The 24397-nt window shown below is 40.2% G+C and overlaps 1 protein-coding gene across 6 annotated transcripts in view; it reads right to left on the bottom strand.

Annotated features, from left to right (window-relative positions):
* The window catches only part of ASH1L (ASH1 like histone lysine methyltransferase), a 332744-nt gene that overhangs the window by 137892 nt on the left and 170455 nt on the right, over window positions 1-24397 (bottom strand). For all 6 annotated transcript variants that reach the window (XM_032154245.2, XM_032154247.2, XM_032154243.2 and 3 more), the window contains one exon: window positions 6141-10704. In XM_032154245.2, the coding sequence (XP_032010136.1) occupies window positions 6141-10704 (4564 nt within the window). The remainder of the gene's footprint in view (window positions 1-6140; window positions 10705-24397) is intronic.

Genomic DNA, 24397 nt, shown 5'->3' with positions numbered 1-24397 from the left:
TGTGAGTCCTCTTAACAAGTTACCAAAATTGAGGGGATTGCAGGAAGTTGCAAATTTTTAGCAGGCCAGGCAGAAGTATGGGTGTCTCAGGAACACCAAAATTTGTGACTGGCATCTGCAGTCTCATGATGAACTTTGCTCTTAACTTGAGGTCTTCACTAGCTTCAGGTAATTTGTATTCAGAATTGAACTAAATTGTACAACATCCAATTGGTGATAGAGAACTAGCGTCAGAGCAGTGACTTCAGAGAGGTCTTAGTGGTTTCTGTATGTTATTTTATAAAGAAGAAAAAAAGCCAAGTGCAGTGGCTCACACCTGTAATCCCAGTACTCTGGGAGGCTGAGACAGGTGGTTCTCTTGAGGTCAGGAGTTTGAGACTAGCCTGGCCAATATAGTGAAACCCCGACTCTACAAAAAATTCAAAAATTAGCCAAGTGTGGTGGTGCACTTCTGCAATCCCAGCTACTTGGAGGCTGAGGCAGGAGAATAGCTTGAACCCAGAAGGGGGGTTTTGCAGTGAGCCTAGATTACGCCACTGAACTCTAGCCTGGATGACAGAGACTCCATCTCAAATAATTAAATAAAGAAGGAAATTTTTAAAAAGACAAATTCGTACTTAACACAGATACTTTTGCGTAAACTTCCCTGCTATCTTTCTCATTCCCCAAGGACCCTGAAACCAGGTTCACATCCACCATTTTCACCCCAACTCCTGTAACTGTCCTCTTGGGTAATTTCAATGTCCACGTAGATGATACGTTCAACTTCTTAACCTGTCATCTCGTATCACCTCCACCTCGATTTACTCATCCTTTATAATCTCCTTCTCATGACTCTGAAATTAGGGATCTCAAATCCAAAAGTTCCCTCTTTAAATAGCTGAAGAGGGTCAGATACAACACACAACAGAAAACAGTGAGGACTGTGGCGAACAAAAGAATACAAGCAGCAATGAAAAGGGCCCTGCCAATACTGAGCCCCACTATTATCCATGAAATGTGGACTAATTGTTGCCAGATGTTCTGATTTTTCTGAGAAGCAGAATTCCACATTTTTATGTAAAATTTCTAGATTTTTTAATATGAGCAATTTTTTAAAAAGTGTAGAGATCATCACAAAGAATCACATGTGGGCCAAAAGCTGACAGTTTTTTAAGCACTACTTTAAATACTGCAGTTCCTCAGAGCTACCCAAGGCTGTTTGTTTTTCACTCCCTATTCTCTCCCAAGGAAAATATCATTACTCTCATGATTATACATATAAAAATTCATAAAGGTATACAGTATGTTTTGTTATTGTATGTGTTTCTGTATAGTTAAATAGCTCTTGTATCATTGCTAAATACAAGAATGATACCAGAATATGGAAGTTGTATTGGTTAATACACGACTTTTAAAGCACATAAATATTTTGCAGGACAAAACTAGCAGCTGAACGAAGAGTACACCAACACAAACTAAATGAAGAAAGCCATAAGCAATGTAGTTCTGTTCAAAATGTACATCCATCCACATTTTTCCTCTTGGCTCCTACTGGCAACAGACTTTTCTGCAAGTGTTTTTATTGTGTGGCTTCTCTCAATGTTTGTACGAAAGAAACAAACAGGTACAATACACTAGAATCAGCTATGTCTGGCATTGCTACATTTATCTACCAATGACATCCTTCTATGCCTACAGTTGAGCAGCTTCAACCCTTCTTTATATCCCTACAAGCTACCTTCATCTTTTCCTGGAAGGTTAATGCCTATATTTATTGTAGTATTTTTTTATTTTATTTTTTTTTTTTTGAGACAGAGTATCACTCTGCCAGCCCAGGCTGGAGTGAAGTGGCACGATCACAGCTTACAGTAGCAGCCTTGAACTCCTGGGCTCAAGTGATCATCTTACCACAGCCTCCTGAGTAGCCAGGACTATAGGCGCATGCCATCAGGCCCAGCTAACTTAAAAAACATTTTTCTGTAGAGATGGGTGCTCCTATGTTGCCCAGGCTGGTCTTGAACTCCTGGGCTCAAGTGATACTTCAACCTCACCTCTCAAAGTGTTGAGATTACAGGCATTAGCCACCATTCCCAGCCTCTTTATTTATTAAAACATTTAGTCTTAACAATATGTATATATTTTTTTGAGACAGAGTCTCACACTGTCATCCAGGCTGGAGTGCAGTGGCACAATTTCGGCTCACTGCAACCTCTACCTTCCAGGTTCAAGGGATCCTCCTGCCTCAGCCTCCCGAGTAGCTGAGACTACAGGCACATACCAACACTGCTGGCTAATTTTTTTATTTTCGTAGAGACAGGTTTCGCCATGTTGGCCAGGCTGGTTTCGAACTCCTGACCTCAGGTGATCTGCCTGCCTCAGTCTCCCAAAGTGCTGGGATTACAGGCATGAGCCATCGTGCCTGGTCTAGTATGTCTTTTTAACTGCTATTTTTGAAAATTATTATTTTTCTTGGTGCTCTGCTTATAAAGTTGCACAGATTTTTGAGAGTCTGTTCCTAACTTTTATTTCACCCAGAAGCCCTTTTTAGTGAATGATATTGCCAAACACAATTTTTCAAATACTCAGAGGAAATGCTCTTATCTCCAGGCCAAGCTTCTCTACTAAGCCTGAGAACTAGATATCCAACAACCTTCTCAAACCCTCCACTTCAATGTTCAGACACTTCAAACTATATGTATTAAAAAGTGGCTCAGAGTGGTGACTCAGGCCTATAATCCCAGCACTTTGGGAGGGCAAGGTAGGAGGGTCCCTTTGAGCCCAGGAGTTTGAGATCAGCCTGGGCGACATGGAGAAACCTCCATCTCTACAAAAATACAAAGAAATTAGTCTGGCATTGGTGGCTTGCACCTGTAGTCCCAGCTATTCAGGAGGCTGAGGCTGGAAAATGGCTTGAGCCCAGGAAACAGAGGTTGCAGTGAGCCGAGATCGTGCCACTGCACTCCAGCCTGGGCAACAGAGAGAGAGCCTGTCTTGAAAAGAAAAGAAAAAAAAAAAACTTGTGTTCTCCTCTAAATCTGCTCCTCCTATAGTCTTCTCTCTCTTAGTGCATGTTATCTCCAATCTCCCATATGTTCAGACATAAGCCTGCCACTAACCTAATCTAAGCACCATCATGTTATCTAGACTACTGCAATTGCCTATTAACCAGTTTCCTTCAAATTACTTTTATCCTCTCCATCCAGTGTTCATGCAGGAGGCAAAATCATCATTTAAAAATGCAAACCTAAAATCAATACTCCTTTGTCTTTTGTTCTTAATATAAAATCCAAAATCCTTAACACATTGTTTGGCCTCTTCTTTTGCCACATTTCTCACTACTCTCTCTGTATTTCCTCTCTCACCACGATGAAGCTTTTTTCAGTTTATCCAATATCTAAACTCCTTCCCAACTGAGAATCTTAAAACATGTTCTTCACTGTGGCTTTTTTTTTTTTTTTTTTTTTTTGAGATACAGTCTCACTCTGTTGCACTGGCATGATCTGGGCTCACTGCAACCTCTGCCTCCTGGGTTCAAGGATTCTCCTGCCTCAGCCTCCCAAGTAGCTGGGACTATAGGCACGTGCCACCACGCCCGGCTGATTTTTGTATTTTTAGTAGAGATGGGGTTTCACCGTGTTGGCCAGCTGGACTTGAACTCCTGACCTCAAGTGACCTGGCCACCTCAGCCTCCCAAAGTTCTGAGATTACAGGCGTGAGCCACCGTGCCTGGACTTCACTGTGGCTTCACATCCTTTAAGTCTCAACTTTTTATCCTCACCCATAACTAGTAACTAATTAGATCCCCCTCTGCCAGCCCTTTAATCTGTATCATAACACTATGGTATTAACTTTATTGCATTTTTCTCAATTAAGCCATTATTTATTTGCTTATCACTCTACGGTTTGTCTTCCTTCACTAAGCTGAAAATTATGAGGTCACATATCAGGCGTTTACTATTTTATATGCCAGTGACTAGAATAGTCCTGTATGTTTTAGGAATTCAATAAATGAACCAGTAAATGAATGAATAACGAATGAGTCTGTTTACCCAGTTAAATGCTGCACATCTGCCAGGTCTCAGTTTAGGATCACTTTCTCAGGAAAGACTTCTCTGGGTTAGGCTCCCCATTTCATGCTGTACTCTCTCCCTTTTACAGTCCTTATCACAATTTTAACAACACGTAATGTGATTTTTTGTTTATTATCTACCTCCTCTACTATAATCTCCATGACTCAATGAACCTGTGTGCCTCATTCTCTATTATATAACAAGGGCCCACAAAGTAGAATGCCTGGTAAATACCTGATATTCAATAACTATTATTGATTAAATAAACTATTTGTTGAATGGACCTAGGCATAAGACTTTTTCTCTCTTTACATTGTTAAAAGCTGGCCAGGTGCAGTGGCTCAAGCCTGTAATCCCAGCACTTTGGGAGGCCGAGGTGGGCGGATCACGAGGTCAGGAATTTGAGACCATCCTGGCTAACACGGTGAAACCCTGTCTCTACTAGAAATACAAAAAATTAACCGGGTATGGTGGCATGAACGTGTAGTCCCAGCTACTCAGGAGGCTGAGGCAGGTGAATCGCTTGAACCCGGGAGGCGGAGGTTGCAGTGAGCCGAGATTGCACCATTGCACTCCAGCCTGGGCAACAGAGCAAGACTCCATCTCAAAATAAAAAAATAATTAATAAATAAACACTGTTAAAAGCTAAGGAACACTCAGATACCCCACCAAGTTTTAATTTTTCAAAAGTTCATGAATAACGAAAATCAGGAACAAAAACTCTTTGTATTTGAGGGGTTTATCTTTTCCCTAATGCACAAGATTTTTTTTGTTTTTTGTTTTTTTTAAGATGGAGTCTCACTCTGTTGCCCAGGCTGAAGTGCAGTGGTGCTATCTCGGCTTACTGCAAGCTCCGCCTCTGGGGTTCACACCATTCTCCTGCCTCAGCCTCCTGAGTAGCTGGGACTATAGGCGCTCGCCACCATGCCTGGCTAATGTTTTTGTATTTTAAGTAGAGATCGGGTTTCATCGTGTTAACCAGGATGGTCTTGATCTCCTGACCTCATGATCCGCCCGCCTCGGCCTCCCAAAGCACTGGGATTACAGGTGTGAGCCACCGAGCCTGGCCTAATGCACAAGTTTTTAATCTTTTAGGGGAATAATAATAATAACTAACATTTGCATGCTTACTATGTGATTACTTTTCATAATACCCCTACGAATCCCATTATATAGGAGGTTTAGAGAATATACTGAGGTTTAGAGAATTTACTTGGAAAATCTGATGAAATTTTTCTAGATTATCACTAAAAAAGATACACAAACACATACACCCGTAATTCTACTTACAACATCAGAGGGTTTATGGACTTCCTAGAGTTATTTTACAAACTCTTAGGCTTAAGATCTCTCACAAAGAACTTCTTTTATTCGAGTGGCAAATGCTTACTCTTTGTTTTCTATCTTCTCAATTCTTAAAAGGTGTACAATTAAGAGAGAAAAAGATGTACAATTCTTTCTAAATGTACAAATGCATTTTCCAGATTTCTTTTTTTTTCTATCTAATTGAAGCAGCTTTTATGAAGACATCAAAAGGTACTCTGCAAAATGAAGTCTGAATGAATATTCAGTTAAATTTTACAATGCTGAAAATGTCCAATGTTTGAATTTTTATTATGAGACATACAGTACTAATAACATATTCTTCCTGTAACAAAGATGCATTCACAACTACTGGATTAATATACATTAAAAATCCTTCCAGCATTACCTTTTACCTCTTGGGGTGGTGGGGCAGGGAGTGGTGGGAAATCCTGCATACTACTAACAGATCTATGAGCCATTTGTCTTTATAAAAATTGTGTAATAGCCTGTCTACATAAAAAAGATGAATGATTTTTCCTGGTTTCCAAAAGTTATGTATATTTCTTTCTTTTTTTCTTTTTGACAATAATAGCTCTTCTCAAAACAAAAAAATAATACAGACATTCCTTACTTCTTCAATCTAAGGAAAAGGAGTACTGAGATTTCAAAATACACTTATAAAAAAAGGATATATATATTAAAAGTTCATCTACATTTATCAGGCACCTGTGGAAAATAACCTATTTCTTTAACAAACAACAGGTAACAAAATAACCCTCTTACCTGCCAAAGTCTGTACTGCCCTTTCATTAGAAGGCAGTGACTCCTTTCTGTGAAGCCGATTTAGTGAAGTGTCCTGTGCAGAAAAGAGTCCAGGGCTGTCAGTTAATTTCTTCCGGCCACTGGAGTTAGGGTTTGAAACTCTGCAGCTGCCTATTGCACTTGTGAAAAGGTTTGTATGTTCATCACTGCTGGCTGGCTCAGAGTTGGGAGTGAATCCTCCAAGGGATAAGCTTGGAGAACTTTCTGAACAGTCAATCTGTAAAGGTGTCTGCAATCCCAAGGCCAATGGATTAGATTCTGAAGGCTCTCGGTGGACCCACTGTTCCTCTCTGTTTATTAAGCTTTTTGAAGGAGAGAGATGAGGGCAGGACATGTGACAACGGTGCTTTTCCTTATGCTTATATCGCTCTCCAACAGCATCCTTTCCAAATCTATAGCGCTTCAAAGATTCCAGGACAGATCGGGAAGAGCCAGTGTCCATAGAAACCTGGGGTTGTTCAGAAGAACGGTGTTCTCTGTGTTTGTGACGGTGCCTGTGTTTGTGCTCAACCATCCAACCATAGGCCATCTCAGGAGGAACACTGGGGTAGGTACTCATGGAAAGGAGGGGAGTCCTGCTGGTTGTAAGAAAGGCCTCCTGTCGTAGTAGCTTATGCTTTTTCTTATGGTATTTGGCAGGATTGAGAAGTAAATGACCAGCGTGCATATAGGAAGGAGGTGGAAGTGGCGTGGTGAAAGAAGGAGATGGAGGAGGTGGATAAAGAGTGGGAGGATACCTTCCATAGTAACCTAGTCCTATGGGAGCAGCTGTAAGGGGTGAAGGAGAGTAAGGCATACCATAAGATGGATAGAATCCAGTACTAGAAAGAGGAAAACTAAGGCTGTGCATAAAAGGCATTTCAGCCATTGCCTCCCTCATCTTAGGGGGTCTCCCTCTTTTCTTTTTTAAGTCAGGTTTTCGAATGTAGTGCAAAGGGTCTAAGGGGAAAGAAGGATGTGTATAGAAACTATTAAAGTTGATTCGAAAGATAGTTGGCAGAAGATCTCGGGGGATAAAATGATGACTTCGATGGGTGATCCGAATTTCACTTAGGCGACTTATTAGTTCCTCCAGCTCTGCAATAAAGTCCGGATCCTGCCTATTTCGAAGCTGGGGATATTTCTTTTTCCGTTTTCGTTTCTGCCTTTTCATCTTGTCATAGCTGAGGTAATCATGATTCCTGCGCTTACATTTGTGTTTATGTTTTTCTTTAAGACTGCTTAGCACTGTAGAGGTTTCAGGGGGAATCAGAGAAACATGCTCAAAAGAATGCCTCCTCTTTTTTTGCCCACAAAATTTCTCTGCCCTGTCTGATGTGCTGTTATTATCTGTTCCAATTCCGCTATCACTGGGAATGGTCTCATCACTATGAGACTCACTGATTGGGGAAGGAGTAGCTTCTTTTAGAGATGTGAGTTCACTCAAGTGTGAAGGAGAATTTGGCAACAAAGTAGGAGGAGATAACCGCCTCCTCCCCTTTGAGGCCTTCTTCATCGCAAGAGTCTGAATCATACTGCCCTGTCTGGAGTGTAAATGCAAATATGGCACTGAACTGGGTTCAACAAAACCTGCATCACTACTTACAGGGCTCTGACCTCCACTAGTCCCAGAAGACTGAGAGCAAATAGGTGATGGAAGAATCTCAGAACTACTAGCAGATGAAGGCAGTAATGGGGGAAGAATCTGTCCTAATGCTGACCCAGCTGCCTGCTGAGCTGTTTGCTCAAGAACGGCAAGGCTAGTAGGACTACCAGAAAGAATACCATTTAAGACAGTTTTTGGTTTGCGACCTCTTCTCTTTCCTATATAAATGGTTCCTTTCTTGCTGACATTTATCTGTTGGCCCAATTTAGAGCCAAATGTGGCAGCAAGACTTGATACCGTATTATGGAGTTTGGATTGCACTTTCCCTTTATTACTTGATTCTACAGAACTTGAAAGAATCTGATTCAACAGTTTCTTTCTCTTTAAAGTCTTCATTTTATTTATTTTGCGGATAATTGTTTTCATTAATTGTCCATTGTTTCTCCTGGTAATTTTTTTATCTGGTTCCATCTCAAGGTCACTCATACTACAGACACTTGGCCTATGACTGTCATCTAGGTCATCTGGATCCTGAAGTTGATCCTCGCTCTCAAAGAAATCACTGCTACTTCTATGGTTGTCACTTTCAGATTCTAGCTTGCTTGGACTTTCAGTGGCAACAAATGGAGCCACTGACAGTACAGGTGGCTTCATCTTGACTGGTGACCTCATTTGCCTCTTAGGCCTGCCTCTCTTTTTTGGAAAAGGAGACACAGACAGACCTTGTTTGAAGGAAGGGATTTCAATTTCTGGCTGTAAAATTGGGGGTTCTTGTTCTTCCTTAGACTGTAAAGAAAAAACTTTAGAAGCAGGGATTTTTAAAGTCCTTTTAGGTGGCCCTTCCAGTTGAGGCATCTCCTTAGATTTAGGCCTTCCTCTTTTGGGCTTATAAATATCAGACAAAAGGTCACTAGACACACACATACTGGAGGATAGTTTGTGAGTAGCAAAAGACTTATGAGATGGTTTTTCACTATCAGCTAAGAGAGCAAGAGATGGAGCTGTGGATTTGCTCAACTTTGGCAATCGGCGTTTAAGGAAGTCATGATCTACAAATGAAGGGGGTCCAATGTTTTTCATAAACTTGGCTGGCTCAGAATTACTATTTGATAGTGAGCTACATGAAACGTTTTTAAAAAGCTCTGATCTTTCTAATTCTAGCCCTTTTGGAGACCGGCATGTGCTTCTTGCCACCACTTTAGTCCACCGAGGTTTTCTTCCTTTTCTTTTTTTTAATGGTTTGGACTGCAAACTAGTACTTAGGCTTTCAGCAACTTGGCAGTGTTTGTCTGATGCAGATACTGCACCCAGTTTTAAAAAAGGCTTATTACTAAATAAACTAGTGAAGTTAACAACTGAAGGAGTAATAGTATGAATACTGGATTCAGAAGTCAAACTTGGCTTTTTTCCAAGGGAAGAACTTATTCTTGGAATATCTATATGGGTAGTTTTTGAATCATTTATCTCTTTATCAATCCCTTTACATTCAATACTTATGCTATGACCCGCTGACCTATGACCAACGTTCAAGTGGGTACTTTCAGAAGTAAACTGGTTCTTTCCAACAGATTCAGAAATTTCTTCAATCAGTTCTGTAGTAGAACTTAAAAGTAATGGATTAGGAACCAACTGTGAAGAAGTTTCAGGGGGACTTCTGGTTAAAGGATTAACAGATACAGTAGGTGATGGGGAAGGGAGATTGCTTTCTCCTACTGCACTGAAAGGGGATTTAGCCGTAGATACATCAGAAGCACCTCCCATTTGAAAGTCTGGAGAAGTGCAATATACAGGAGGCTGCTTTTCATGCTTTGAGGTTTCATAAGATCCCTTTTCACTGGATGAGAAACTGTCTTGCTGAATGCATGTTCCTTCATTAAACATTTCTTTCTCCAAATTAATGATTTCTTTTCGTACTGAGAACTTTTCCAATATGCTTTCTTTATTCTGCCGTACAACATTCTTTTCAAAAGTTTTGCTGGTGGCACTATCTTTCAGGGATTCAGAAAGTTCCTGACTTTCCTGATTATTGACGTTTGTACTACAAGAAGCCTTAAGTGGTTCCTGAGTGGGGAGCAGTGCTTCGGCTTTAAGGTTTATGGCATCTTTACTGATCAGACCTGCCAAAGGACAACTCACTAGTTTCTTTCCAATGTCCTTATTAACCAATCCCATTGCTGAACTTGCTACAATTTTCTTTGCGCAGTCCTTGGCCACTAGGCCAACAGTAGAACCCAATTTCTTTCCCAAATCTTTATTAACCAGTCCAACAACAGTGCCAAGTCCTAACTTCTTGCCAGAATCTTTATTCACTAAACCTGGAACAATACCAATTCCTAGCTTCTTTCCTGAATCTTTGCTTAGCAGTCCTACTGTAGTGATAGTTCCTGGCTTTTTGCCTAAGTTTTTATTAATGAATACAGCTGTAGTGCCAGTTCCCAGTTTTTTCACAGAGTCCTTATTGACCAATCCTACTGCTGCATTAAACACTGGCTTTTTCCCAGGATCTTTAGTTACCAATCCAACTGCTGTGCTGATGGTTGGCTTTTTTATTAAGTCCTTATGTATTATTCCAGCTACAGAGCCAACACCTGCTTTCCTGATCAAATCCTTGCTAACCAATCCTGCTGTAGTGCCAGTTCCTAACTTCTTCGGTTTTGTCTTGGAAGACTTGGAAGGAGGACAGGTAGCAATCAGCTGTGCCAACTTTTCTGTTACACTAGTTCCTCCATTAAGTAATGCTCTGTCCTTTAAATCAGGATCCCGGCTACCAAGAAGAGTAGATGGTGTTGCGTTAATATAATCTGCCATTTCTGAGTGTACTGGAGATAGCTTCTTAGACAAAGGATTGTTTTCTCCCTGTGAATGAAGATGGATGACTTCTTCAGACTGGCATTCAATGGCTGCAACATCATCTGCTTTCTTGTACAACTTTGAAGGGTCCTAAAATTTGAACAAGAAAAAAGTTAAAGAGGGAGTAAACCTTATACCACTTTAGCTTAGCTTAACAATCCAACAAACTAATGGATCACATATCAGATATACAATAGGCAACAGAGGTTTTTAAAAAACCTAATATTATACTAATGTCACAGTATGTTAGATCATCTGCTGCTATACCAGAGGCTATCATGGTATATTATCTTTGTTGACTTTCAACACAATAAAACTATATATTAGTGGGTCTTTAGAAATATCCCTGATATTTTCGACATTTTTTAAATGGCAAATCAGTAGTCTACTTTCATCTTACTTTTGACTGGGTAAATATAAATGAAGCATATGAAGGTACCATTTTTGAAAAGAAAGTTATTTTTAGCTACAGTATCCTATGGTCTTCATCTAAAATAATAGTTTACTGCCTACCTCCTTCACTGACTTAAATGGTTCTAAACCTGTAGAAGACAATCCCTAACCTACTTCTACTCTTTTATAACTCATTCTCAATTACGGTCTTGAGTGAGCAGTGGAGCTCTCTCTTAATGTGGAATAGGAAAGACAATTTAAAAATTCATATTTTCTTCAGAATGTGTTTTTATATAAAATCTTAGAGTGGGAAGTAACATTTAAGTCATTTACCGTAAACTGCTAATTCATGAATCCTCACTATATACTCTAGAAATGAATTCACTACTTCACACAATAGTCTGTTTTACTTTTGGATAACCACTAAAGAGTTCTTCCTAACTATAAAATACTCATGAAAGAACTGAACAGATGTAAAGTTATACTGTGTTTGTAGATAGGAAGACATAAAGACGACAATTTTCCCTAAGCAAATTTATAAATTTAATGCAATCTCAATAAAAATACCAACAGATTTCTTTGGCATTTAGAAAAATTGATTATAATAGTCAATGGGGAAAACAGATATGCAAGAATAGCTAGAAAAACCTAAAATGTAGAAAAGCCAGGTAATAACCATACCAAATATCATTTTTCAAAGCCCCAATCATTGAAACAGTATAGAAGTGACAAATGAAAAGACAAACAAACCAATGAAACAGGATAGAAAACATAAAACCAAATTCAAGCATGTATGAAAATGTACTGCATGGAAAATGCTACAATCTAGTTATAAACTAGAAAAATTCCATATGCATTTAACTACATCCTTTGACCCAGAAATCCTACTTTGAGGGTCTACCCAAGATGTACTCTTAAAAATATAATGTCTGCACAAGGGTCCAAAATGCACCACTATTTTAATATAAAAAAAAACAACCCTAAAAAAATCCAAACAATTATCTACAGGAAACTGGCTGAATAAGGTACATCTGTACAATGGAATACTGAGAAATTGTCAACAAAAACAAAAGTAGGAGGAGTAGGAAGAGATATCACTATAGTGCTATGGAGTGATTTCCAGGATATATTATTAAATGAGAAAAAGCAAGGTGGAGAACAATGGTTATAATATCCTATGCTATGCCTTATACATATAATATACCTTCTGTATAAGAAAACGGGGACAAAGAATATAAATATATATATGCCTATCGATTATATTTTAAAATGGAATGAACCAAAGATTAGCGAAAATGGTGACTTATGGGAAAGTAAACAGGGCTAGAAGCTAGACCTCTATGCATCTAACTTTATGGTTTTTAGTTTGGAAGTGTTTTACATAGTTATGAAACAAAGTTATATACAATAAAGGAAAGCGTCCCAAACCTCCAAATATTAAAAGCAACAGGCTGGGCATGGTGGCTCACGCCTGTAATCCCAGCACTTTGGGAGGCTGAGGTGGGCAGATCGCCTGAGGTCAGGAGTTCGAGACCAGCCTGGCTAACATGGTGAAACCCCACCTCTACTAAAAACACAAAAATTAGCTGGGGATGGTGGCACATGCCTGTTATCTCAGCTACTCGGGAGGCTGAGGCAGGAGAACCGCTTGAACCTGGGAGGCAGAGGTTGCAGTGAGCCGAGATTGCGCCACTGCACTCTAGCCTGGGCGAAAGAGCAAGACTCTGTCTCAAAAACAAACAAACAAAAAAGAAATTCATCTATTCAACATATAGAAAATTAGTTATATAAGTATATGAAAAATAATTATTTTGAATTACTATAAAACACAATATTGAGAATCTACATCCTAAATCTCAAAATATTACCCAAAAAACAAACAAGCAAGCCAGCCAGGCGCAGTGGCTCACGCCTGTAATCCCACCACTTTGGGAGGCCAAGGTGGGCAGATCACCTGAGGTCAGGAGTTTGAGACCAGCCTGGCCAACATGGTGAAACCCCATCTCTACTAAAACTACAAATATTAGCTGGACATGGTGGTGGGCGTCTGTAATCCCAGCTACTTGGGAGGCTAAGGTATGAGAATTGCTTGAACCTGCAAGGGGGAGGTTGCAGTGAGCGAAGATCATACCACTGCACTTTAGCCTAGGTGACAGAGTGATGCTGTGTCTCAAAAAAAAAAAAAAAACAACCAACCAACCAACCACCGGGTGCAGTGGCTCATGCCTGTAATCCCAGCACTTTGTGAGGCCAAGACGGGTGGATCACCTGAGGTCAGGAGTTTGAGAGCAGCCTAACATGGTGAAACCCCGTCTCTACTAAAAATACAAAAATTAGCTGGGCATGGTGGCGCATGCCTGTAGTCCCAGCTACTCAGCAGGCTGAGGCAGGAGAATCACTTGAACCTGGGACGGGGAGGTTGCAGTGAGCCAAGATAGCACCACTGTACTCCAGCCTGGGCGAAAGAGCGAGATTCCGTCTCAAAAAAAAAAAAAAACACAACAAAAAAAAACCCAAAACCAAAAACCAAAGAACCTCTACCTCTCTATTTATTATTATTATTATTATTATTTTTAAAAGAGATGGGGTCTTGCTCTGTCACCCAGGCTGGAGTGCAATGGCATAGTCATAGCTCACTGCAGCTTTCAACTCCTGGGCTTAAGCCATCCTCCCCCACCTCAGCCTTCTGAGTAGTTGGGCTAACAGGCACAAGCCATCTTGCCTAGCAAAAGAAAGTGGTAAATTGCCCTCAGTGAGCATATTACTGGTAATACATAGAGTATAGTAATTTTGAATTTAGACAGATAGATGACTAACAGATACATACATAAAATAAGTAACCATGTGAGTATCACTAGGAACCAAAATGCTAGAGGCAAAAAACATACAACTATAAAATCAAAGAAGTAAAAGGTTATACTTTTAAGACAGAATTAAAAATATATGAAGTCTATCTACCTCTCTATCATTAAAATGCCTACAAACATCGACAACCCATTAGCAATGAACACCTCAAGACCGTGGTCTCTAAAACCATTTCCCACTAAAATGAATCAGCGCTCCTGCAGAAATGACTGTTTCCAAGTATTAGACAAGAAATACAAAAGATGATCCTAGTGACAGATATATAACTCTAGTATCTTCACTTCAAACTAGTCACTATGTTTTTGTATTAAATTTCCCATAATGAAATGTGTCTATTGAAAAAAAAAAAAGTTCTTCCTAAGAGTAAAGTGAAATATATTTTTTTGCAACTTTCACTTACTGGTCCAAGTCTCACTTTCTAAAAATCACAGAGTAAGTCTAATTCCTCTTCTTCCCAATGGCTGTCAGACATTTGAACTCAACCAAAATATTTAACTTCCTGACTCAACAGTTTCACTTCTTTCTGGTCATTTTCTGATGCAAGTGTTTTAAGTTTGTAAATATCCCTCTTTACATGTGGCACCTAAAAATGAACACAATACATGTGGTACTTGATTGACTCAGAATAAAGGGAACTATCTTTTCTTTTGGACTGGACCTTATAATTTTGCCCAAGGGCAAACTGGCTTTGACAGTCTCATATACTCAGACTTATGTTAACTTGAAAATTAAATAAACCCCACATACTTTCTTCACATTATATTAAAGGATCCCAGGGAGGTGGGGAAGGTTAATGGGTACAAAAAATAAAAAAATAAATAGAAAGAATGAATAAATAAGACCTACTGTTGATAGCACAACAGTGTGACTACAGTCAATAATCATTTAATTGTACGTTTTGAAATAACTAAAAGAGTATAACTAGATGGTGTGCAACACAAAGGATAAATGCTTGAGGGGATGAATACCTCATTCTCTATGATGTGATTATTACACACTGCATGCCTATATCAAAACATCTCATGTATCCCATAAATACACTATGTATCCACAAAAATTAAAAATTAAACAAAAAACAATTCTCATTACTTTTAAAAACAAATATTAAGCAGTTTGTTTTAAATATTTTTAAACATATTTATGACTGAAAATGACACTTCCAATTTTAAAACTTATCCTTAAAAATGTAAAATATGATTACATGCAATACCATGTATTACAGTTTTAAAAAAAAAAAAAAGCGCTGGCTGGGTGCAGTGGCTCACGCCTGTAATCCCAGCACTTTCGGAGGCTGATGCAAGCAGATCATCTGAAGTCAGGAGTTCGAGGCCAGCCTGACCAACAAGGAGAAACCCCGTCTGAACTGAAAATACAAAATTAGCCAGGTGTGGTAGCACATGCCTGTAATCCCAGCTACTCGGAAGGCTGAGGCAGGATAATCACTTGAACCCAGGAGACGGAGGATGCAGTAAGCTGAGATCATGCCATTGCACTCCAGCCAGGGCAACAAGGATGAAACTCCGCCTCAAAAGCAAACAAACAAACAAAAAGCCTCACGAACAATGCTGAATTAATGGAGCCAGAAAAACAGAGTACCTACTCTGACTTCATTTATATAAAGACCACAAAGAGGAAACATTTATTATGACATTAAAAATCAAAAAAATTGTTACTCATGGTAAGGACAGTAATGAGAAAGAAGCCCAAGGGGTTCTTACTGGGTGCTAGCAATGTCATACTACTTTTTTATTTTTTTTAAGACAGGGTCTCACTCTGTGGCCCAGGCTGGAGTGCAGTGACCTGATTATAACTTTGAACTTCTAAGCTTAAGTGATCCTCCCATCTCAGCCTCCCAAGTCTGGAACTGCAGGCACAAGCCACCATGCCTGGCTAATTTTTTTTTTTCTTTGTAGAGATGAGGTCTTGCTTTGTTGCCCAGGCTAATCTCGAACTCCTGGGCTCAAGTGATTTTCCCTCAGCTTCCCAAAGTGCTGGGATTACAGGGGTGAGCCACCGCACCTGGCAAACACATTTCTTAATCTGAATGCTGGTTGTCCGATATGGCTGAGTTCATGAAAATTCGCTGAGCTGTTACATTTATGATAGGTATTTTTCTATATGTATGTTATACTTCAATAGGAAGTTATTTTTTAAATTCTGTCTAAAAGTAAAGTAGAAACATATTCAGCTTCCTTAATTGGCTAATGAATGTGTTCAACCCTGGTTTTTCACTTTTTTTTTTTTTTTAAATGGAATCTTGCCCTGTCGCCCAAGCAGAAGCACAGTGGCGCCATCTCGGCTCACTGCAACCTGCGCCTCCCGGGTTCAAGCAATTCTCTACCTCAGCCTCCCAAGTAGCTGGGATTACAGGAGCCCACCACCAGGCCCAGCTAATTTTTGTATTTTTAGTAAAGATGGGGTTTCACCATCTTGGCCAGGCTGGTCTTGAACTCCTGACCTCGTGATCCACCCGCCTCAGCCTCCCAAAGTGCTGGGATTACAGGCATGAGCCACTGTGCCTGGCCTGGTTTTTCACTTTTACCTGAAATAAATATCTGAGAGAAATTAAAAGCAGTTTAAAACAGAGTTCATATCCCACAGTAAATGGTCTATGACTAAATAAGGCACACAGATAATTTGATGTTGGTTTCAAAAATCTTTTCTTCCAAATCCTGATACTATATAAAATAAATGAATGAGACATTAAGATTTTGAAGCCGGGTGCGGTGGCTCATGCCTGTAATCCTGGCACTTTGGGAGGCCGAGGTGGGCAGATCACAAGGTCAGGAGAGTGAGACCATGCTGGCCAACATGATGAAACTCGCCTCTACTAAAAATACAAAAAAAAAAAAAAAAAAAATTAGCAGGGTGGCACATGCCTGTAGTCCTAGCTACTCAAGAGGCTGAGGCAGGAGAATCGCTTGAACCCAGGACATGGAAGATGCAGTGAGCCGAGATCACACCACTGTACTACAGCCTGGGCAACAGAGCAAGACTCTGTCACACACACACACACACAAAAAAAGATTTTGAAAACTGTATTTGGTACTGATGATATTATCCTCTTACATTTGTAAGAACCCTTTAAAATGACTGATAAGAGGTATCACTTTGAGAGCATATTATCAATTAGGCACTGAAAAAGATGCTGTATTAAAACATGACATTAAGCATGTAATTTTTCCAACAGAAAAATAGCTTTATTCCAAATATAAAATACCCTCATTTAAAAAAAAGAACCAAAGTATAAATAGTATCTTTCATGAATAAAGACTTTATATTTCAGATATTTTACCGTATACATCAAAATAAACAAGTGTACATTCTTTTATACAAATGGAGCCAACAATGCTTGCTGTTTTGTAGCCCATTTGCTTTAAATGATATGACACCTTTATGTGTAAATAAAGGAAGAGTTAGATGTTAAATTCAGTGGTTTCACAATAGTTCATAATTCATAAAATCAACCACCTACTGACTGTACTTAAACAGTTTCTGGCTTTTTGTTACTATAAATAATATGGTAGGCTGGGCGCGGTGGCTCACACCTGTAATCCCAGCACTTTGGGAGGCCGAGGCGGGCAGAACATCAGGTCAGGAGTTTGAGACCAGCCTGATCAATATGGTGAAACATCGTCTCTAGTAAACATACAAAAAAATTAGCTGGGTGTGGTGGCACGTGCCTGTAATCCTAGCTACTCAGGAGGCTGAGGCAGGACAATCACTAGAATTCAGGAGGCAGAGGTTGCAGTGAGCTGAGACTGTGCCACTGTACTCCAGCCTGGGAGACAGACCGAGGCTCTGTCTCAAAAAAAAAAAAAAAATAGGCCTGGTGCGGTCGCTCACGCCTGTAATTCCAGCACTTTGTGAGGCCGAGGCAGGTGGATCATGAGGTCAGGAGATCGAGACCACAGTGAAACCCCGTCTCTACTAACAATACAAAAAATTAGCCGGGCGTGGTGGCGGGCGCCTGTAGTCCCAGCTACTTGGGAGGCTAAGGCAGAAGAATGGTGTGAACCTGGGAGGCGGAGCTTGCAGTGAGCTGACACTGCGCCACTGCTCTCCAGCCTGGGCGACAGAGGGAGACTCCGTCTCAAAATAAATAAATAAATAAATAAATAAATAAATAAATAAATAAATAAAATAAATAAAAATAATAACAAGGTGGTAAACATCCAATTGCATTTTTCTTTGCATACTTGTTCAATTACTCCCTTCAGGTAAATTTTTAAAGGTGAAATTACGAAGCCAAAGGGTGTATGCATTAGTTACACACTAGACAATGACATGTAAGAAAGACTTTTTTTTTTTTTTTTTTTGAGACAGAGTCTCGCTCTGTTGCCCAGGGTGGAGTGCAGTGGCACCATCTCGGCTCACTGCAAGCTCCGCCTCCCAGGTTCACACCACTCTCCTGCCTCAGCCTCCTGAGCAGCTGGGACTACGCCCGCCACCATGCCCGGCTGATTTTTTTGTATTTTTAGTAGATATGGGGTTTCACCGTGTTAGCCAGGATGGCCTCGATCTCCTGACCTCGTGATCTGCCCACCTCAGCCTCCCAAAGTGCTGGGATTACAGGCGTGAGCCACCACGCCCGGCCAAGAAAGACTTTTTATTCCCATTGTCATTATTTAAGATGTCACAATCTTATATAAAGACATCCAGGGTTGGGCGCGGTGGCTCATGCCTGTAATCCTTGCACTTTGGAAGGCCAAGGCGGGTGGATCATTTGAGGTCAGGAATTCCAGACCAGCTTGGCCAACATGGTGAAACCCCATCTCTACTAAAAATACAAAAAAAAAAAAAAAAACAACAGCTGGAAGTGGCGGCACATGCCTGTAATCCCAGCTTCTGGGGTAGGCTGAGGCAGAATTGCTTGAACCCAGGAGACGGAGGTTGCAGTGGGCAGAGATCACGCCACAGCACTCCAGTCTGGGCTACACAGCCAGACTACGACACACACACACACACACACACACACGCTCTCTCTCTCTCTTTCTGGCCTACACAGCCAGACTACGACACACACACACACACACACACACACACACACACACACACACACACACTCTTTCTGGCCAGGCCTCGTGGCCCACACCTGTAATCCCAACACTTTGGGAGGCTGAGGCAGGAGGATTACTTGAACCCAAGAGTTTGAGACTACCCTGTGCAACATAGGGAGACCCCCTTCTCTACAAAAAATAAATCTCAAAAATTAGCTGGGCACAGTGGTGCATGCCTGTAGTTTCAGGTACATGGGAGGCTGAAGTGGAGAATGGCTTGAGCCAGGAGGTCAAGGCTGCAGTGAGCCATGATCACACCACTGCACTCTAACCTGGGAGACAGGGTGAGACCCTGATTCCAAAAAAAAAAAAAAAAACTTTATTGCATTTCTGTTTACATTTGACTTATCTATTGTTCTAAATGTCTTTTCACGTGATTTTGCTGGCCATCTGTATTTCTCCTGCAGTGAAAAGCTGTTCAAGATCCTGGTCCGTATTATTTTTCTAAATTGTGGAGGTCATTTCTAATTTAGATGGGCCCTTAATATAATACTCCTTTGTTTCTCACATGTTGCACATTTTTCCCAATTTACCAGCTGTCTTTCACCTACTATTCTTCTTGAAGTTAAAATCTTAAACAAAAGTTTTTAAAAAATTTTAACTTTGGGAGGCCGAGGCGGGTGGATCCCGAGGTCAGGAGATCGAGACCACGGTGAAACCCCGTCTCTACTAAAAATACAAAAAATTAGCCGGGCGTGGTGGCGGGCGCCTGTAGTCCCAGCTACTCGGAGAGGCTGAGGCAGGAGAATGGCGTGAACTCGGGAGGCGGAGCTTGCAGTGAGCCGAGATTGCGCCACTGCACTCCAGCCTGGGTGACAGAGCGAGACTCCGTCTCAAAAAAAAAAAAAAAAAATTTTTTTTATTAAAAAGTGAAAGGCCCAGGCTGGTCTTGAACGCCTGGCCTCAAGCAATCTCCTGCCTCAGCCTCCCAAAGTGCTAGGATTACAGGTATGAGCCACTGTGCCTGGCCAAAATCTTTTATGTATTCACATACTTATGAAAAACTGTACTAATTACCTCACATATTCCTTACAACCACCATATAGTGAAATTACTATAACTATCCTCATTTAAAAGATTAAGGAATGGTTTAGATATTGGCTAACTTGCTCAAGGTCACTTAACCTGTAAATGATTAAGAAATAATTTAAACATAGTCTGATTTCAAAACTAAAGTTCTTAATCACTGTATTAAATAAAATAGTCTCTTTAACTTTATAGGTTTGTTTTGGTTTTTTTTTTTCTCCTCTCTCTCTCTCATTTTTTTGAGACTGAGTTTAGCTCCATCACCCAGGCTGGAGTGCAGTGGCTCAACCTCGACTCACTGCAACGTCCGTCTCCTGGGTTCAAGCAATTCTTGCACCTCAGCCTCCCGAGTAGCTGGTTTACAGGGACCCGTCACCACGCCTGGCTAATTTTTATATTTTTAGTAGAGATGGGGTTTCACCATGTTGGCCAGGCTGGTCTCAAACTCTGGACCTCAAGCGATCCACTCGCCTCAGCCTCTCAATGCGCTGGGATTACAGGCGTGAGTCACCGCACCCAGCTCTCTTTTTTTCATTCACGAAAAAATATATTCCAGCCTAAGGTGGAATATCGTTTTGTTTACTTTTTTTTTTTTTGGATGGAGTTTCACTCTTGTTGCCCAGGCTGGAGTGCAATGGCACAATCTTGGCTCACCGCAACCTCTGCCTCCCAGGTTGAAGCGATTCTCCTGCCTCAGCCTCCCGAGTCGCTGGGATTACAGGCATGTGCCACCATGCCTGGCTAATTCTGTATTTTTGGTAGAGACAGGGTTTCTCAATATTGGTCAGGCTGGTCTCGAACTCCCAACCTCAGATGCCAGCCTCGGCCTCCCAAACTGCTGGGATTACAGGCACGAGCCACCACGCCCAGTCTTGTTTTCTTATACTTGGAAAAATCATGTCCTCCTAAAGATGACAATCTTCACTACACTTTCAATTAATTATTTTTTGGTTTCTTTTTGTTTTTACTTTATTTGCCATGTTAAATTCTAAAAATATAATCTGGGGGTAGGGAAGCAGCCTTTATTCCAAAAGGTTTGCTCATTGTTCTAAGAACATTACTCATTTCAGGCCCATTGATTATTTATAATTAATGTAATGTAATAACATACTTATTACATATTCTTATTCGTATTTGGATCTTCCTCTAAGTTCTTAAGGTTTTGTTTCATTCATATTTATGCTTATTCTTGTGCCACTAATACATGGATATTATAACTTCATAATAACGTTTGAATACTTGAAAACAACTAGGTTTTTTTTTTTCTTGTATTCCTATAGAAATTCTCTATTTTATTTACAACATTACTGAGATTTAACTCACATGCCATAAAATTCACCTTGTTTTTGTTTGAGACAAGGCCTGGTTCTGTTGCCCAGGCTAGAGTGCAGTGTCAATCTCAGCTTACCACAACTTTTGCCCCGCCAGGCTCTAGCCAACATCCCACCTCAGCCTCTCAAGTAGCTGGGATCACAGGAATGCAACACCATGCCTGGCTAATTTTTTCTAGAGATTAGACTCTCACTTTGTTGCCCAGGCTGGTCTCAAACTCCTGAGCTCAAGCGATCTGGCTACCTCAGCCTCCCAAAGTGTTAGAATTACAGGCATGTGCCACTGCACCCAACCAAATTCACCCTTTTAAAGTGGACAACTCAGTGGGTTTTTTTTTTAACTATAGTTACAGAATTGTGCAAATATCACCACTACTTTAACAACCCTTTCATCGGACTATTTTTCCATATGTATACTTCCTCATAAACTTGAGATATGATTGAACTTTTTAAAAAACCTCACATGGCTTTAACTTTGTATCTTAATGTAGAAAAACATATCTCAACATTAACTTTAGCTCTACAATAATAAAGTAAATGTATTTAGTCAAGCTTTTTCGTGTTTCTGGGTATTTATAATTTTATCTATACAAATCCTAAACATGTGCTGTTAAATGTATTTCTAAGTTTGATAGATTCTGCTATTTCTTTTATTAATAAATTCTTTTTGCTGTTATAGAATACTTTCTAACTATAACTGATAGTATTCAAGAACACTTGATTTTATTTTATAATATTAAATTCTTGCTTCATCAATAATTCATTTTTTCAGGGGTGGCATGGCGGCTCACGTCTGTAATCCCAACACTTTGAGAGGCCGAGGCAGGAGGATCACCTGAGGTTGGGAGTTCAAGACCAGCCTGGCCAACATGGTGAAACCCCATCTCTACTAAAAATACAAAAAAAAAAAAAAGCTGGGCGTGGCAGTGTGTGCCTGTAATCCCGGCTACTTGGCAGGCTGAGGCAGAAGAATAGCTTGAACCAGGGAGGCAGAGGTTGCAGTGAGCTGAGATCGTGCCACTGCACTCCAGCCTGGTGGATAGAGCAAGACTCCGTCTCAAAAAAATAAAAAAATAAAAAAAATAAATTTCATTTTTTCAGCAAGTATTTAATAAGTAACTACTATTGAGCACTGAGGATAACAGCAGTTAAAAAAAAAAAATCCAAAAACATCTTCCTCCATGGAGATGTCATTGTAATGCATGAGCAAAGTAGAGAAAATAAGTAAAATATCCGGTATATCAGATGATAAAATGCACTATAGAGAAAATCAGAGCATGGAGGAATTGAAAAGGCCAGGGATGGAAAGAATTTACGATGTTAAAACAGGCTGTCAGGAAAGTTCTGACTGAAAACTCAATTGTGCAGAAATGAAAAGGAGGTGAAAGACAAAGATGGATCCATGTAGGTATGCGGGGAAAAAACAGGAACCAAGAAAGCAAAGGCCCTGAGCCAGGTGCTTGTCTGTTTAAAGAACAATAAAGAATCCAGGTTTGCAGTACTAGAGGAAGCAAGAAAAGAGTAATGTGGCAGGTGGTAGGAAAATGGACATTTTTCAGTCCAAGAAAGAGGAAGCCATTGGAAGATTTTATGAAGAAGAGGTATATGACCTGACCATTCATTCAACAATATTTATTGGTACTTACTCGTTGTGGATACGTCAAGGAAAAGACAGACAACTGCAGAGAGAAGGACAGTAAAGAAAAAACACAAAAAACTTTTAAAGATTATTATTTGTTAGAAGGTGGCAAGTGTTATGGGATAAACAGCAACTGAATACTAGGAGAGGGCTTACAAAATTAATTAGGCAATTAGGTTATGCTGCGATCATCAGCTAACATTTTAGTAACGACTAAAGTGAGGAAATTACTAACAGGAGCATAAAGAATGCCAGAGTGGCAGGATTTGACCAACTGACTCGGGAAAATAATAAGTGCTCAGAGGCCGGGCACAGTGGCTCACGTCTGTAATCCCAGCACTTTGGGAGGCTGAGGTGGGCAGATCACGAGGTCAGGAGTTCGAGACCAGCCTGACCAACATAAAAAACAAAAATTACTGGCTGGTGGTCTCCTGCAACCACTACTCAGGAGGCTGAGGCAGAAAACACCTGAACCAGGAGGCGGAGGTAAAAGTACTCAGAGAGGGGTACATCATGGAGACCGTTGTAAACTGTTTTTAAAGGCTTGAGATTTTACTCTGAGTGAAATGGGGAAGCACGGTGGGGCGTTGAGCAGAGGAGTGATATGATCTCGAATCTCCAAATGGTCCCTCTAGCTACTCTCTTGGTAAAGTTTCAAGGGTAGAAGCTCAGAGCCTTGTTGGCAAGCTACATACTTACTGTGACAAGACTTAGACTTGAGGGTAGTGACTCAGATGAAGGTAGAAACAGTGGAAGTGATGACAGATAACAAAGACTGTGATATATTTTTACTGTATAAAAATACAGTAAAAGTAAGAGGAAGACTGAAAATGATGATCAGGAGTTTAGTTTGAGACACGTTAAAACTGAAATACCTACTAAACATCAAAGTAGAGAAGCCTAAGAAGAAAGATTCAAATTTAGAAGTCAACAGCATATTGACATTTAAAAGCTTGAGACTGGACATAACCAAGTGAGGGTGAATGTAAACCGAACAGTAAACTAAAGACTGATAACACCAAGGTATTGCAACATTAAAGATCAGGAAGATTGAGAAGCCAGAAAAGAAGAAGGAAAAAAAAGAGAGAGAGAGAATGAATGTGTGGTATCTTGGAACCCAAATGAAGCACATATTTCCAGGAGCGACAAATGCTGCTGACAAGTCCAGTAGAAATGAGAACATAGATTTATTTGTTGGATTGGAGTCATTGGTAATCATGCAACAGCAGTTCCTTCATTATGGAGCAAAAACTTGGTTGAAATGGGTTTGAAAGAGAATGGAAAGAGAAATCTAAAAAGTAAGTAAAGAATAGCAAGGGAAACAGTGAAGTGGGGTGACAGCTAGATGATGAAGTAGAATCAAAGTATGGTGTGTGTTACCTAACAATGGGGATAAATTCTAAGAAATGTCTCTAAGAAATGTGATTTTTGTCATTGTATGATCATAGTGTGTAATTACACAAATCTAG

The sequence above is a fragment of the Hylobates moloch genome, unplaced genomic scaffold, assembly GCF_009828535.3.
Source record: "Hylobates moloch isolate HMO894 unplaced genomic scaffold, HMol_V3 SCAFFOLD_5, whole genome shotgun sequence".
Classification (NCBI taxonomy): Eukaryota; Metazoa; Chordata; class Mammalia; order Primates; family Hylobatidae; genus Hylobates; species Hylobates moloch.
The sequence above is the reverse complement of the archived record's forward strand: the minus strand, read 5'-3'. Positions and strand labels throughout refer to the sequence as shown.